Source organism: Myxocyprinus asiaticus, chromosome 24 (assembly GCF_019703515.2).
Source record: "Myxocyprinus asiaticus isolate MX2 ecotype Aquarium Trade chromosome 24, UBuf_Myxa_2, whole genome shotgun sequence".
Lineage (NCBI taxonomy): Eukaryota > Metazoa > Chordata > Actinopteri > Cypriniformes > Catostomidae > Myxocyprinus > Myxocyprinus asiaticus.
This window is the reverse complement of record NC_059367.1, coordinates 9,203,067-9,221,527: the sequence shown is the minus strand read 5'-3', so window position 1 is coordinate 9,221,527 and position 18,461 is coordinate 9,203,067. Positions and strand designations below refer to the sequence as shown.

Sequence of the window (18,461 nt, the reverse complement as noted above, 5' to 3'; positions counted from 1 at the left end):
TGCATGGAATAATGCAGGAATGCTCCCCTGCATAATGTCTGCTGCTTATAGCATTAAATGCAAAAGCATCATTTGCAGGAATGAGATGCACTGTGGTCGGAGCTTTGCAGCGATCTGGGAGAAGGAGAACTAACTAATTACTTTTTACCAACTGTCTCAGCTAGGTGATTTTTAGTTTTTGTATGAAGTAAGTTCCCCTTATGTTCACACAGGTGATCTAGCAGAGTAACCACAGATGTTGTTCATCACAGTAGCTATGGACATGTTCCACAAACTTTTGACAAATTTTGACATCCACTGGTTTATCATTTTAAAACCTAACAACAACTTTTTGCGAAATGTTTTGCTTTAGAAGTGTGCTTAAAATGAATGCCACTTGGTTTAATATTTTGTTGATATCTAATGCAAAGACACATACATTTTTAAATGTAACGTAAGTGTCCAAATACTTTTTGGGGCCACTGCATATATTATTCATGATAATGCATTCATAATGCCTTATATTATAACTTATAATCAATTGTCAATCATTATGTTCTCATGAATAATTGTAGCTACAGTTGCATTAATATTTAACTTTTTATGGTGTAATACAGTATGTGTTATAATGTGTTGTAATCCATTATACATTATGGCTGTAACTATGAGTAAGTATTAGCCCAATGTACTGTCTTTAAAATTATATGTAAAGAAATGTACAATGTATAAGAATACCTTCAAGCCATTATAGTATGTCCAGTAAACATAGGTAGGTTTTACGGGCCCTGTTTTGGTAATGTCTTATTAAATAATGGGGTGAAAAGCAGCCCTCTTCTATTATGGCAATGATAGTTCAGTATATGACGATGCAATGGCTTTTTTTCCACTCCCATGATTGTGTCTTGTTCCAGTAAAAGAGGCTGTCTAGTTGTGTTCCATTTGATGGTGACATTGATTGTGTGTGGATGTCCCATGCATCCTTTTACAAGTCACATTCTGACCCGCCACTTTAATCTTCAACTGCCCCAATGAGATGACACTCAGCTGCCTGTCAACATTCTGGGTAATGCCCATCTTGTCTTATGCCACTATTTTGTTCGTATCTTCCATTGTACTCGTCTTTTGCCCTCTGCCGGTTTGTGAACTTAAGGCTCGGTCTTGTAGACTTGTCATAAAACATGATTCGGGGCAAGATGGGCTTTGTGTATAGTTTTGTTAAGTGTTGGTTTGGTCCCAATTATGGATTATAGATCAAGCCAAGGGGCCTCAAGCTGAGAGAAACCCTGAAACAAGACACAACAGGTAAAATTGATGTACATAGATTTGCAAAATGTAAAAAAAAGAAATAAGGGTACCTACATGCCAGAGATGGCTCAGTTGGAGCTTTTGACAAATGGGAATGTGTAAGATTCATTTTGAGGATGTGGAATAAGCTGTTCTATTTTAAAATCAAATTTACCTAAACATATATTTTTACTAAAACATTTTAATTATTCATTTAAATTAATGCCACATGGGGACATTCTGTGAACACTTGAGTGATAACAAAAATCTTTTTGTAACGATTCATTAAAGAGTTTTGTATTGATTTAAATTGGACAGTTTTAATATACAGAAATTAATTTAACTTACTGTTTTTGCAGCTGAAATTTAAATCAGAGATGCTATTTAAACATCTGTTTTAACAATCTCATGATAACAAAACTAATCTAATGTTGATGTGTTTAGGAAACATAATAAATAAATAAAAAGTGCATTAAAATAATTGCGATAGTAACTATGTTGCATAATTTTACATTTGGCAGTTAGGGGTGGGCGATATAAGAAAAAATCTAAATCACAATTTTCTTGAAATGTTTGGTCGATAATGATATCTATCATAATATACACATTTTTATGAATTAAACAACTTTAAGGCTAATTTTTTTTCTTTTTTTCCTTTATTTCGTAATTGCAGTTTTCCTTTTTTTTTTTTCTGAATTCCACATTTTAAAGTTTAATTCAATTTTATCATTAAAAGGCTGTAATTTAATTCATTCATAATAAAAAGAGAATAGTTAATTTTCGATATAACTGCATTGTTTTCCTCCCAGCACAATCTACAATGCAACATTGGAGTTTTTTTGTGTGTGAAATAAAGTGATGCACAACAGGGCATGTCGATATAAATGAAAACATTGATGAACATACTGTATATTCAGTACAACAGCACTATTGCTTGTGAGATATTGCTTAAATATAATTATTTATATATTATTATTACAGGATGTATATTTTACTATACAGTAGTAGCCTAATATATTTCTACCATATCTTTTTTTTTTTTCACACATTTATTAAGAAGCATGCAATACATTTATACTATATATTTAGATAATTAAATTGCAGCCTTTTATGGTTTAATAACCACACTAAGACATATCACGCAAATAGGAAAGCCATTTTATGCGTCAATATATTATATATAAAAACCCAGTTGATAATTGAGTTATTTTATTTAATAATTTCTGAGGTGATTTACTCAGTGCGATCACATTTCTCTCTCTTGTTTGCAGCAGAGAAGGTGTGGGTAGGAAAGCCGATGGCATCAGCAACAGTAAATAATGGGGATGAGGTTTAGCGGGGGTGTCACGGTTCCGGCATCTGTGCCGGCTCATGTTGTTGTATGTTTTTCTTTCTCCCTCGTGTCTAACAGGTGGAGCCAGTACGCATGATCTGCGTTTCATGGGAACACTGATCGTTCCCGGGGAAGCACTGATCATGCCAATGATTTACTCACTCGTTCCACCTGTTTCACACTGATTGCACTCCCTACTTATTCCTTGTGTTTCCTCTCTTTCTTTGCCAGTTTATTGTTTGCACTGTCAAGTGTTAATCATGCTCTCTTGTTTAGTTGGAGATCTCGTGTGTCTGTTGGTTGCCTGTCTCTAGATGTGTGGTTACCTACTAGTTCGCCTTCGCCTGTTATCATTGCTATCGTTCCCTTGGAGGAGGATTCCTCGTTCTCTGCCTGCGTGTCGGGGGAGAAACCTTGTCTGGGCTTTGCCTCGCACCATACCAGCTTCAACGGACTATCTTCGTATTGCTCCTGACTTCCACAATTCACGCACTCATTCTACGAACGCACTCATCCCTTAGCCTGCTGATCGGCTATTGCATCGACTCTTCTCACCACTGCAGCCGGTGCCGGGTGCGCCTGATATAATTTGCATAAAGCCTTTGTTATTAATAAATCCTTTTGAACTTTCTCCTCTTCGTTTGGGTTCATTTGTCTCCCCTCACCCTCTTGGCAGGGGGATCAGTGATGGAGCTTCAGTTTAACAAACTCTTCCTCTGTTTCTTTCTAAATATCCTTGAAACAACCACACCGTCTTTTTCCAGAGCAGCCTGTATTTCTCCTGAGGTTACCTGTGGGTTTTTCTTTGTATCCCAAACAATTCTTTTGGCAGTTGTGGCTGAAATCTTTCTTGGTCTACCTGACCTTGGCTTGGTATCAAGAGATCCCCGAATGTTCCACTTCTTAAGTGACTGAACAGTACTGACTGGCATTTTCAAGGCTTTGGATATCTTTTTATATCCTTTTCCATCTTTATAAAGTTCCATTACCTTGTTACACAGGTCTTTTGACAGTTCTTTTCTGCTCCCCATGGCTCAGTATCTTGCCTGCTCAGTGCATCCACGTGAGAGCTAACAAACTCATTGACTATTTATACACAGACACGAATTGCAATTTAAAAAGCTACAGGTGTGGGAAATTAACCTTTAATTGCCATTTAAACCTGTATGTCACCTTGTGTGTCTGTATCAAGGCCAACCATTCAAGGGTATGTAAACTTTTGATCAGGGCCATTTGGGTGATTTCTGTTATCATTATGATTTAAAAAGGAGCCAAACAACTATGTGATAATAAATGGCTTCATATGATCACTATCCTTAAAAGACAAAATTTCACAATTTCTGTATATAAGTAACCACCTTTCCATTTACCGTCAGGCAAGAATCCGTCTTAACATCATGGTGGAAAATTACTTACACAAATGAAGACATAAAAACAATTATAAATGTAAAAATAATAATTATAATGATGATAATCACTGAAATATAAATCATGGTTCGAGGTGAATGTGGTTTTGTATTATTTTATGTTTTAATCACAGATGTATAGGCTGCAGAGTTGTGGTCACAATGAACTGCTCTGTGGAAATAAAGCGAACTGATCTCAGAGCTCCTCCTGAGCTGAGATGTCATTTGCAGCACTCATAGATGATACTGTTCTTGCAAAAAAAAAAAAAGAAGACAGAAACAAAGAAAGAGTGAGAACCTTTTACATGGGCTTGTTCCACGGGACTGCACACCTCCGTACAAACAGCGTGTCATACATGCACATAGACGGCTTTTCTGTCATCTGTTCTTAATAATATAATAAAGGGTGTTTCTTCAAGCGCGTGTCTGTGTCTACAGGCAAATTATTTGTAATATTAATTTGATAATAATAGCCTAATATTAATAATAATAATAATTTAATACATTAATGGGAAAATGAGCCAAATATCATCTTGAAATGGTCGAAGGCATCAGCTATTGGTGATCACGCTGACCATCCCCGTCGTCTGTCAGCAAAACCCTAATGTGCATTTCTCTCTATAAATTAACTAAATGTTCAGGCAGTCTCCTTGCTGGTTTTTTGCGACACATTCAGAATCATTACAGCTTTAGCCGGTGGTGCTGCGGCTCGCTTTGTACGTGTGCTTGTAAAATTTATATTTTAAAGGCTCATTATTATGGTTTAGTATTTCTCTGTAATGTAGAACAGTGTTAGCAATGTTACTTATAACATTCTTTCTCAGCCCTGGAACTCAAACCATTTTCTTATGCCCACCAAAATATATATATTTAAGTAATTAAATTAATATCATAAACATGTGACAACTAGTCGACTAATGGTTAAAACTAACACCTACTAGTCGAGGGGGATAATAAGAATTATTATGGGCCAAAATTCAAACCATTGTCAGTTAAAGTGAATGTTTTGAATATTTGATGTTTGTTGAGCCATCTTGACAAAATCTTGTGTGTTTTTCTTTTTATCTTATGTAGGCTTTTAATTTATTAACAAAGTGCTTTTTATACAGCTGAAGCACAGCTTCTTACAATACACACTACGCTCGTACAAGATCTGACGCTTACCAAGTAGGCTCATTAGCTACAAAAGGAGATTCAGTTAATTAAAATATTCCCCATTAACACCGCTGCTTTGGTCAGCCAAATTAAACAGTGTGAGTGCTGTGCCGTCTGCTTCTCTTTCAGAGAGAGTCGCTCTGCTGCCTTGGAACGTGGCTAATCAGCTCAATAGGAGGAATATTTTAATAGCAATTAATGAGTCACGGGCCTATACATGCTCTAATTTAAGAGCCCAGTTTGTGTAGGGGTGCATGCCAATGAACTATTAAGCAAAGTGAGTCTGATGATCGCTTTTTGTCACCGATCAACCTCGTTCACTAGCAGCGTGTTGCTTGAGGTACCTCTGGACAAATAATTTTCTTGAAATTTCCCAGCAATCTAACTACCAGCGGTGTTTGGAAAATTCTTTGAAACTGTTGTCAAGCTACATGTTTCCCATAATTTAAAGTATTTAAACAGTTAAGTGAACTTTTGAAAGAATTTGCTATGGTACAAGGTGCTAATATAAAGTCTCTAACTACATTGAAGCTATTTCAGGGAACAATACATTTTTAAATGTATATCTATCAGATGAGATATAGGGGAAACTGGGGCTTGTTGCTACAATGGGAAGTTGTCACAAGAGCTATATCTCAGTAACTACAGTGGCAAGAAAATGTACATGAACCCTTTGGAATTAGCTGGTTTTCTGCATTATTTGGTCATAAAATGTGATCTCTTCTTCATAAGTCACAATTATAAGCACAATGTGCTTAAGCTAACAACACAAACAGTGTCTATATTGAACACGTCCCATTAAGTATTCACAGTACTGTGGAAAAATTAAGTGAACCCTTAGATTTAATAACTGGTCGATCCTCCTTTGGCAGCAATAACCCCAACCAAGCATTTCCAGTAGCTGCAGATTAGACCTGCACAATATTCAGAAGGAATTTTGGACCATTTTCTTTACAGAACTGCTTCAGCTCAACCTAAGTTTCATCAGTTCACAAAACATTTTCCCAGTAGCTTTGTGCAGTGTCAAGATGGTCTTTGACAAACTTCAGGCTCGAAGCAATTTTTTGGTTGGAAAGCAGCGGCTTCCTTCGTGGTGTCCTGCCATGGACACCATGCCTGTTTAATGTTTTCCGTAGACTCATGAATAGAGATGTTAACCAGTTCCAATAATGCCTTCAAGTCTTTAGCTGTCACTCTAGGGTTGTTGTTTTTTTGTTTTTTGTTTTTTTTTAACCTCATTGAGCATTCTGCGGTGTGCCCTTTTGAGTCATCTTGGCTGGACGGGCACTTATAGGGAAAGTAGCCACAGTACTATATCGTCTCTATTTATAGATGCTGTTTCTAACTGTGGACAGATGAATATATAAGCTCTTTGAGATAACTTTGTAACCCTTTCCAGCTTTATGCAAAGCAACAATTCTTCATCGTAGGTCTTCTGAGATCTATTTTTTGTGAGGCATGGTCCATGTCAGCAGATGCTTCTTGTGAATAGCAAACTCAAAATGGTTGAGTTATTTTTATAAGCCAAAGTAGCTCTAACCCACACCTCCAATCTAGTTTAATGGACCCTTTTCACACGTCCGCGTGCCAGGAAGCTGAAGTCGTCAAAGTTGGCTAAACTTTAATGGCAGTGAATGGTGGACCACAGCAAATTACATTTTTGCTTACCTGTTTGCTCAAACAGCAAAAGAAAAAAATCAATGATTAAAATAGAATTATTTTTATTTTAAGATAAAAATATACAGTTCTGGATAACATCAGTGAGAATAGAGGAACGGGCCAAATTTTCTGTCACTCCCTCAGCAGCTGTGTTAGAAGCCTCGTCACAGCTATGGTAACGATTTTTTTTTTTTTAAAACTTATTCCTGGGTAATATAATACAAAGTTCAATGTTATAAATGTACACTATTTTTAAAATTTCGAAATATAAAAAAGTTTTCTACAGTTACGTTGTTAAAGAAGGTGGAAACGCGTCATAACAGGTCTGTTAAAAGGGTCCATTAATTGGATGCCATTTGTGCCAACTCCTAACTTGAAGTATCATTTGTTGATGTCATTAGCCTAGGGGTTCACTTACTTTTTCCAAACAACACTGTGAATTTTTGAACAATACAATAATTTGTGCATTATTAGTTCAAACAGATTGTGTTTGTTCATTATTGTAACTAGATAAAGGTCAAACCAGATTTTTAGACAGATTTATACATAAATGCAGGTAATTCCAAAGGGTTCACATGCTTTTTCTTGCCACTGGCTATAAGATTTGGAGTCAATATTCCAATTGTGCAAATGTGTGATTTCTCAGGCAGAGGTTTTGTATGTTGATTTCAAACACCTAGTTCAAAACTTTTTTTTTTTTTTTTATTTTTTTTTTTACTCTCCACAGTAAATTTTCTCTTATTATATTTTTTTTTATAGCTCTTGGGTAAACAAGTGAACACAATGAAACCACACTGCCATACATTCAGGTAAGGGTCAACTATATTATGAGGGCAGATTTTTACCAAAAGGTTTAAATGTGTTCTTGGGACAAATATACTAATATATATATATATATATATATATATATATATATATATATATATATATATATATATATATATATATATATATATATAATATATCTCAAAGTCAAGTCGGGGGATGTTGTTACATGTTTTAAATGTCATAAACTTATGCAATTTATCGATTACAATATTTGTTGGCCAAAACAATGTTTTGATATTTTTGAATCATTACCTTTACCATTTTGTATGTTGTTGTTTCATGAATCGTTGTGTGCCTCATTGCCTAATTGATTTGTTTTTAAAAAGATTTGCTCAAAAGCCTACAATAGGCTATTTAATGCTAGTGCAGACTTTAAGAGAGACGTAGATTTTGTTTTGGTGGTGGTGTGGGGGATGACAAGGGGATGCAGTTGGGGCAAGTTGTCTCAAAAGTTCAGCTTGTGTTCAGTGATCTGTATCTTTTTTCTTGGGTAACATCGGTGAAAATGTTCAATAGCCTTTTCATAGCCAAGTGTTCAAGGTATGTGGCTATATAGAAATTAACTTTCAAAAATAAACATACTCTGAGAATTATTCACTGGAGTTAAAAGTGTGACTGCTAGCACCGGTCTCCCCTATATTAGGGGATATATCTGGCACTCTATTTATCTGCCACAAAACAACAAGGATCTTTTATAAGAGCGCTAGCGCTAAGCGCAGCTCTGTGCCATAAGTCTTACAAGTCGGTGGACATGGCCATGAAGTTTTGGCATTTTCATGCAGTCTATGCGCAAGTGAGTTTGGTGAAATTGTGTGCACAAAACGCAAATGAGCAATTTAATTCTGAGGTTCTCTCCATTTCTTCAACATTTAAATGTTGAAATGTTTCGTTGCAAAAATAAGACCTAAAAGAGATTCAAGTGATCGAACTGATTCACTAAAATGAATCCAACTTCCCAACACTTCTCAAGAGGGAGAACAGAAGAGCATTTTTGATTATTGCTTCAGTTTGCTCAGCTTCAGAGCTGCATGCGCAATACAGTGTGATATAAAAACCAGTAATGTAGCGATTCGTTGCACCACAGCACCCGTTTCCTCTAATTAACCAGCCAAGTCCCTTAAGAACAAGATTCTTATTCAAAATGATGGCCTGGAAAGAGGATATTATCGTCTTGTAGGGGGAAGGGTAACCACTATGCGTTGGAGGAAAAAAAAGTGTTTAAAGCTACAGTGTTTTAAAAACTCTGTTAATCACTGCTGAACTGCGATTAACGCTACTGAAAATGTGCATTGCTAGTAGCATCATTACAAAATATTAGTTACCAGCACTGCCGGGTAGCTAATTTCTTTCTAACCGTTAGTGTACAATATTTTGTTCTTGTGTGCTGTCCCTTTTTCCAGTATGTATCTGTCCAGATGTTGGCTTAGCATGCTGGTCAACACTAGCTTTGTATGAGATGTGCGTAATCTCTGGTAGTTGGCGTCCGGAGTTCTGTTACATTCATTGACCACTCTCCTTACATGAGTGTCAGGGTGTTACAGCTGTGCATTCAGGGTAGCGGACACCTTTCCCATGATTTCATCACATAACTAGAAGAGCTACTGACAGGCTCCTGCGATACTGCAACATCAAAGCCAAAGATATTACACTTGCCATATTATGTTCAAGATAGAGAGACAGGAGGAGAGGGGGAGGAAGTGGGCAGGAGAGGAGGAAGGGAGGGAACAGAAACATGGTGGAGCAGTATATGAAAGCAACCGTGCTTTCTTCCAGAAGAACAGATTGTTGATGAGGTTGGAGCTGTGCTTTGCGTAAACACACGATAAAAACCTAATTACCCTAGTCTGTGATGATTTCATTTGACATTTTTAGCTGTTCTTGGTAAAGCTACAAGAGTTTCAGAGGTGTTGCGGTGATCTGTGGATGAATTGTATGTCTAAATCTGTTTGGGATCTGTTACTGTCAACATGGTGATATCTAGGGATGCGCAGTGTTAGTTTTTGACTGTTATATTACCGTCTGAGAAAAAAATCGTGGTTAACCAGTTTTATTTTTAAATTAGCACTGATGCAAAAATGCATATCATATCACAATTGAACATCATAGTGCACGTATTTCTGGGGGATATGTGGATGCTAATAAGAAAACTGATAAATACACAAAAAATAAATAGGAGGTATATTATTAGACTGTCCATTCTAGGGCACGACACCGCTTATGCGCATCCCGAGTTCAGTGATATGCTAATGCAACCGGAGTGCTTCAAAAGTGTACATGTAAGATTATTGTGGGTGCGCAACATGTAGTTCACAGCATCCAACAGTTTTTGTTCTTCTGCAACAGTTTAGTAAAGCAATCCTTTGTCTGTCAGACACCCCAACATAAAGAATCGGCAACAGACTATAAAAAAAAATACTGTCCCCAACACCTTACAAATAAACCTGTGGAGTACTATGCATAATAATGGGAACATTGCTTACAGCAGGCAATTTAAAATCATATAATGACTAAAATTGACATTTATTGTTGAATGTGGTGAATATACACAAGCAATGCTTTAAATAGGCTAATGAGGATGATTTAAGACGCAACTTTTCAAAGTTTAATTGCTGATAGTAACTACACGCAATGCAACGCATGTTGTCAGCATGCTTTAACGTTACAAAGTTGCATCTTTTAATTCATCACTTTAAAATCACCACAGCAAAAAAAAAAAAAAAAAAAAAAAAAAAAATCAACTTACCAGTTTGTTGTTGGGCGACTAGATGAGTATCCTCTGCCATCTGTGGGATGTTTATCTTTCTGTTACTTCTGTCTGCATGTTTTACACCCGTTGTGTTCAGTCAGTCATTTAAATGCTCCCAAACAGCCCCCTTTTTTTTTTTTTTTCTTTTTGGTGGATATGAGTCTGGTATATCAAATTCCTGTTACATTTTTGGAGTTTGTGTGTAGCCCCAATTTCACGTGAATTAAATGTTCATTTTCAGCCCGCGACACCTGGCCATCAAGCACCACGTGGCCACCATCCATAATCATTGCAACAGCTCCAGTACCCACACATGCACAAGAGTTTTTCACAAGTAGACTTACAAAATCTTCTGAATAACTCTTTTTATATTATATATTTATACATTAGAATATTTTTGCCATGTGTAAATAAAGCATTTCACTGTTTATAACAGTTAAATTAACCGTGACATTTATAATCGCAGTTAATTGTAAAACCGTATAATCGAAGCATCCCTAGTGATATCATGGCGATATTTGGTCTTAATCATGCTGAATTGATTCTGAAGGTACAAATGGCTGTGTAGGTGACCAATTCAAGCATCTTTTTGTTTTTTACATACAAGTGAATGGTGATTAATGCTGTCATTCTGCCTAAAATCTGCTTATGTGTTACACAGAAGAAAGAAAGTCATATGGGTTTGGAACAACATGAGGGCAAGTAAATGATGACAGCATTGTCATTTTTGGGTGAACTATCATTTTTAAATGTCTTCTTAAATGAACGATGTGAGTACAAAATTAGGGCTGTCACGATCATGACATTTAAACTGACAATTTATTTTCATAGAAATAATTTTGCTTAATGTAACTATTTTTGTCATGTCATTTACAGTATGAGATTGATACACATACACCTTAAAAAATCTGTTATTCACATTGAACTTGGAAAGCATACAATAAAATGTCAAATTTTTCTTTAAAGGTTTTGCTTTTACCATTTTTCTCATTTCAACTGCTCTCTCCAAAACCCCACCCTCAACGTCAGAAAACTTGCATTGCTGATTGGCTAGTTTTCTGATTGACCAATAAAGCTTTAACTCTGTTTTGCTGTTTACATTTCTCAGGATTTCTCAGTGATATTTTTCAGGTAGTAGGGACATTTTTATGTATACTATTGCATAAAAAATAGCTTACAGCACCTTTAAGGCTTTGTAAAAAAAAATATATATATATATATTGCATAAGTGTAGAATTATATGAATAACAATATTTATATTTATAATAATGTTTAAAAAAATATAGGGCCATACAGCACAATTGTGAGTGTGATATTACTTTTAAACAACAGTTCAAATGAACAAGTAAATACACATTTTTGGAAAAACTAAGGATTGTCACAAAAAAACGCACTTTTCAAACGCATCAAACTAATTTCTTACGGCAGGGATCAGGATCTGGAGAGAGAGAGAGACCGATTGAGCATGTGCAATTACCTGCGTCTGTTGCTACTCCGAAACATGGGTGAACAATAAAGCTATAGATGTTTAACTCTATTCCTGAGCTATAGTGTTTCTCAGCTTGCTGAAGATAATGGAATTTTGTCAGATATATCCTGTTTTCTCGTCCGAGCGGGGTCCTCCCTGAGTATTTTGCTGTAGCCGATTCGTTCTCTCCTCCGCCACGTTGAATGTTTACAGTCTCCTCCCAACGTGAAATCTCTGGTAAGTAATGTTTGTTATTTGTCTGTTGTGTCTCTCAGCTGTGATAAGCCTGAAGCTCTTAGTTTGACTCTATTTCCCAGCTGTAGTGTAGTGTAGTAGTAATCCAAGCCATCATGGAGTGAGAGACAATGCCGATGACTTCAAAGAAACCGCTCGCTGACTGACATTGCTGACTCAACTGGCTCACAACACACAAAAATGGTCTTTTGTCACCACCTGCTGGCTAAAATCTTTAATGTTACAGTAAAAAATTATAAGACACTCATCTATATGTCATTATATAAACATTCAGCACACAAATAAAAATCACGTCATGTCCTAGTTAGATTATTTCACAGCAAAAGCTGCGATTTAATGAAATAAATATATAGTTTGCACGTGCAGCGTTTTAAATGTGAGTGCTTATGAATGTGTGGAGCCGGTATTGTGCTGACATAATGACACAAACTACTTGTACCTTTTAAGAGATCCTTGGCTCATACGTGGAAAACACTATTATGAGCATCGCATGCTCAGTTTGTAGGAGATGACATCAGGCAGAGCGCTAATTTACTTTTTAGCACGAGTCGCATACAGGCTACATATTTATTTATATAGTAACCTTTTGCAGTTTAATAATCACTTGGAGTCACATAGCAACTGGCTTTTCCGGATTGGGAAGCTGCCATCATTACGTCAGAGCTCCTTGGTCATAACACAAACATTTCGAAATAAAAGTATTCCAAAATAAAAACTCAATTTAAATGAAAAAAGTATGACAGAAATAGATCGCTACTGTATAGTTGTGTAATATTCACTGTTATACTAATACTACTACTACTAATAATAAATCAATAGTAATTGTATTATATTTAACAATATCTCACATCTGTGATGCTCTGTTGTAGTTTTAATGAATTTATTTATTTAAACACCATTTTAATGATAAAATTGAAATAAACTGCTGAGATGGAGTTTTTAATAAATTATTATTATTATTATTATTATTGAATATTAGTATGCAATCTGTTATAAATTCTTAACGTTTGTGCATAAGTTTAAGGCTGTATGATTATACACACTTCAGTCCTCCTTTACTGAAGGAAGACCTTTGAGAGTGTTTATGACCATATTTTTTCTTTTTTTTACAAATATTCTTCATTCTGTCATCTCCATAAAAATACTAATGAAAATCATGAGTAATGTATGATGAGCAATAAAAGCAGAAAATATTGCTGTCATGCTTGAGTGCTTTACGTTCACAATGAATGCTAATCCTTGTTTAACCCGAATTAATTGAATAATCGCAATCAGGCAATTATGTAATAATCGCAACAGGCATAGTAAATATAATTGTTTGTTTTTCCGTAGTTGCAGTACCATGCAGGCCTGGCGTCCAGTCTTCTAAACCAACAATCCCTCAAACGATCAGCCAATCAGATGGGAACTTCTGCCAAAAGAAGGCCCAAAGTCCAGCCCAGCACCCTTGTTCTTCCGACACAGTGAGTATGATTTCAGATTTTTGCCAGTAATTATACCTACTCTCATAACTTGAGATGTGAGAGTGAATAATGAACCCAGCAGCCACTTTCATACATGAAAACTGTTTTGAATTGGTACAGAAATACTGGTACTTTTGATATCCCTATTTGGAACTGATTTGTGGCCTGTTTACACATGAGACCTCTAAATAGAATAAAATGGCATAACATTAGGTAAAGGCTGTATGTGTGAAAGTGCAATGGTATTTCAGTTACACATTTCTCTCTATAAAGGGCAGTATGTGTACAGTAGTCTACCATATTTCCTTAGTAGTCTCTTACAGGGTATTGCTTCTCATGTACAACATACATGGAGGATTAAAGAAGCCCAACACATGGAACACAAGGCCTACATTTATGAAAACTGAAGTTACAAACATCTGTTTGTCCATATGCCTACAAGAATCAGGTCAGATGTGACCATTGATTCTCTTCCTCTCTATTGGTTCATCTGATTACAGTGACAGTAGAATAGCTCATTGTCTGGCGTGGTGTCACTGTCGTAGAGTGTAGGCTTTAATAAAGTAGCAAGATTCGGCGAACGGAGCGAAGAGGGGAGCACGGACTCTGGAGGGAAAATGAAAGACAGAGAGGGAATGATCTGAAAATAAGGACTGAGATGGAGAGAACACATGAGAGCAGAGCCCAGGTGGCCTCTTTCCTTCTGAAAGCCTACTGATGGGAGACCACTCCTGTGTTTCTCCTTGCAGATGTGCTCTTTTTAATCTCATTCTATTGCGAAGTTTTTATATTCTTTCCAAGGTTCTTCAGAGTAATTGATTATTTATTTCAAGTTGTAGTGTTTTTTTCTTTTGCTCTGATGCCTGCTGTTTACCCGTACTACAATGTTCTGTCCATGGATGAAGGACAATGAGGTAAAAACAAATATTCATAATATAGAAGCTCTGGTCTGGCTTAATGCTGCACTCCTACACTAGACACTGAAAAAACAGAGATTTGGCACGATGGTCAAAGACGTCCATCTGCACTGTTGATCAGCTGTTATTCTATGTAAGCATGTGCTAGACAGACATCTTTGACCATTGCTATTTTTTAAGTCTCTTGAACATCAGCGCCATGGTTTTAAGACACTGTGTCCAGTTACAAAAAACTTCAGCATTTAAAAATGTGTTTGGAGACACCTGCATTCCATTCATTCATTGCACTGCGTCTACCTTTTTTTTAAGGCAAGAATGTGTTAATCTGAATGGTCCCTGACACCATGTTTTAGGGCAAATAACAAATGCTGCGCGACATGGCATATTTAACAGCCAATCAGAAGTTGCTTTTATGTTTAAAGGTGGAGTGTGTAATTTCTGCACTACTAGTGGCACCAAACGTAATTACAAAAATAAAGTATGTTTTCAAACAACCTTTGCCAACTCCCCTCAGACTCATCACACCCTTTCGCACGCTTTGATTCCTTATGAACAAATAGACCATTCTAAATAAAAGATGATAAACGTTTAACGTCATAATAAACAAGACCACTATAACATAAACACACCGGACAGAAAGCGATGCAGAGGAATCGGCTTGTCCACCGTTTCTGTCGGTTATACTTGGAATTAATCTTAAGCACAAACATGACGTTTAGTGCAGAATTCTGAGTTATTTTAGTGGAGTATAGGCTACCTTTATTATTCGACTTTAGATGTAGGCTGCGTCCTTCTCATCTGTCACTGCTTGCATGTTGATAGCAGACATTCTGAAGAAGATCTGTGAGGTCTAGTCTATGTAAATGCGATTTGAAGCTTCACACAGCAAAGTAAAAAATTATTGTTTTAGCGCAGCGGTTGATTGACAGGTAGAACTTTCAACCTAGAAGTCCTTGGATTCACCAGACATGTGCTTGGGGAGTTAAATAAAATCTATCGCATTTCCAGTATCGTGTGCATATACAATTATAACAGATGCAATACCCCTAAATGAAGCCCTAGAACTGAAACGAATGCAAGAATGATGAATTAAGAGACCATGACGGAAATTTTAAACTGTCCGTCAGAGTGATAAAGATTGTTTTCTAGTGCAACACAGTTTTAACACAACCATTTTCTCAATGTGTAAAAGCTTCATGAACAGTCAGTTTTCATTGATCGTTTGAGTTGCAACAGCTTCTACTGATTGGTCAACTTCAGGTAGATAGCCAAATCGACTCGTTCAACCGCACACAAATTTTTTATCGGGGGGTTGTGAGCTTCTCGTAAGCCACTCGGCTCTGCTCATAATTATTCTCACACGATGCAAGCCATGACCACACAAGCACCAACAATTTCCATGTGATCTCTCCCGAGTCCCGACTGGATAAAATTGGTCGGCAGCTTGCACAACAGCCGAAAATCGCACTGTGTACACCCGCATTCAGGCAATTACAATGAACGTCCATAAATGATAAAATTGTCACTGTTTCAAAAGTATAGCCACAGGATGTAAACATCATACATGTTAACTGGTTTCTAGTGTAATAAAATTGTCTACTAACCTTTACCTGAGTAAAGTTATATGCAATATTACAACTTGGTTGTAAATGCTGTAACGCTAGTAAATCCCAGATTTTGTCACACTAAAACTGTTAACTTGTATAATGGTTATGTCTTGTGGCCTGTGTAAATGTTAATGTATATGGACTGGCCCCATTCACTTCCATTGAAGTGCTGTTCTGTAATCGTGATTTTTGCTTTATATATATATATATATATATATATATATATATATATATATATATATATATATATATATATATATATATATATATATATGTGTGTGAGGGACAAGATAAAATATTTCTTTATGCCACAAATGCTGTCGATTGAGCTTAACTTGTATTGAACCCAGAGATATAAATAAGATATCCTTTTGGAAAAGCCTTTGCATCAGGAGCGCACCATTTATTCTTTAAAGGGTACATGAAATGGAGAATCAAATTTTCCTTGCTATTTAGATATACAAGTATAACTTATAACTGTAACTGTACCATAAAAACATACAGTATTGTACATTTCAGAACTCAAAACTTCCTCCCCAGTCTAAAAAGAGCTTTTATAGTTGCCACCCTGCTGAAACATTTCGTTTTGACATCTGTCAGTTCATGACGTCATGACACATTGCTCATTTGTATTTACACATCCCACAAACATGCGTCATCGCACCCTTGGCTCTGCCCACTGGCGCGCAGTTCAAGTCAAGAGAGCAGGCCTTGTGTGGCTAACTATTACGAACATAACACCTAAGTGGACCCATCTGGACTATTTTAAATTTTGTATATGAACATGAACTACACAGACTCTTTGACTGCTGTCATGTATCTTGCCACTTTTAAAAGACGCGATGTCAAGTTACAACTCTGAAAGGGAGAAGCAATTATCTTTCATTCAACTGCTGCCTGTGTTGCTTTGAGCACAAACACATCATGGATGCGTTCTTTCACCCATCTGCGGCATTTTTAAATGTTGGTGTATGTAAACATAGGACATCTTTGACGGTGGACTTCTTTGACAGTTTCGGTGTGTTTCCGGCGATGTGCACCTCAGTATGCCTTCAGTATGTGTGGGCGTAATTTCACCATGCTTTCGGCAATGATGTGTTCGTTTTTTTTTTTTTTTTTTATGTCTCGCGTCATTGTCGATTTATTTGTGAACCATCATAATACGATTCCAGCTTTGCAAAGTAACTGCTATTAAAGGATGGGGCAGTTAAAATAATAAAATTATAAAAAAAAATAGCACTTCATGACCCGTTTAACAATGCAGCCTGTGTATTTAGGCAGCTCAGTAGGTTTTGGAACAGCTGTCCCATATCTGTCTGTGTGGAAAGATTTATATGGAAATAACCATAAAGCAATCTGATTCTATTGGTTTTTCAAAATACCATATATACCCATTAACCCCCAGTTTCCACATAATGTCATTACTAGAATAAGCTTCCCCAAATGTCAACTACTGGCTTCAGTGGTGGTTTGCCAATTCTTAGGAAGGTATACTGTAGTGCCCGAGACACAGGCACGTACACGGCAGTCCAGATTCAGTAGATGCGCTTTCATCCTGACAAGTAAGAAAAAGCATTAACTGTACAGTAAAGCGACGTGCTCCTGATAAATCTGCTTTTAGGTGACTCAAAGTGGCCTGAACCTCTCTGGGCCATCAGTCTGCAATACATTGAGGATCTTTAATAGCACTCTGCTGTTTCTCGGATGGGAGAGGATGTTGAATGTAGCAAGGAGAGCGGAGACAGCAGCTCCTCTGTCAAACGTCATTGTCCTGATGAATTTGCCGTTTCTAAAAGAAGCGGCACATGAATTATGCAGCACAACTTTCATGCGGGTTTGCTTTCATTTTGCTGCCGTTTTGATAGTGTTCTGCTCCAACATCGCTGTTTGCATTAATTAGTCGACCAACAACTGAAGAAAATAATGCTGTCCAGAATCCAAAAACTTCTAAATGCATTTTAGGTGTTTACTGTGTAAATAAATTATAATATGATAAATAATTGCAGTGACAATTGGCCTAGAGTAATATGTAAGCAATGGGATGCCCAGTAGTAGTAATAAAACATTTTATAATGATAAAAAGAAAATAAATAGCAGCCTGAGGAACCTTTGATAGAATCAAATCATGAAACAAGCGGCTCAATTGATCCATTTTTTACAATTAGTCTGTTATAATCATTCATATATTGGCATTAATGAAGCAGCAGGAGTTGTAGTAGGGAGAGCCACAAAATGATTCATTTAAAATTAAGGCATATTAAACTAGCTTGGTAATTGAGGCCCAGAGGAGAGTCTGAAGGATTTCCTTTCCCTGCATTCATTGCAATATTAATCCTGTAAACAGAATTACACAGCATTTAG

The 18,461-nt window shown here is 36.5% G+C and overlaps 1 protein-coding gene across 2 annotated transcripts in view; it reads left to right on the top strand.

The window, feature by feature from the left end:
- LOC127415160 (mediator of RNA polymerase II transcription subunit 27) overlaps positions 1-18,461 on the top strand; it is an 86,569-nt gene that overhangs the window by 25,118 nt on the left and 42,990 nt on the right. For both annotated transcript variants that reach the window (XM_051653773.1, XM_051653772.1), the window contains exon 3: positions 13,446-13,576. In XM_051653773.1, coding sequence (XP_051509733.1) covers positions 13,446-13,576 — 131 coding nt within the window. The remainder of the gene's footprint in view (positions 1-13,445; positions 13,577-18,461) is intronic.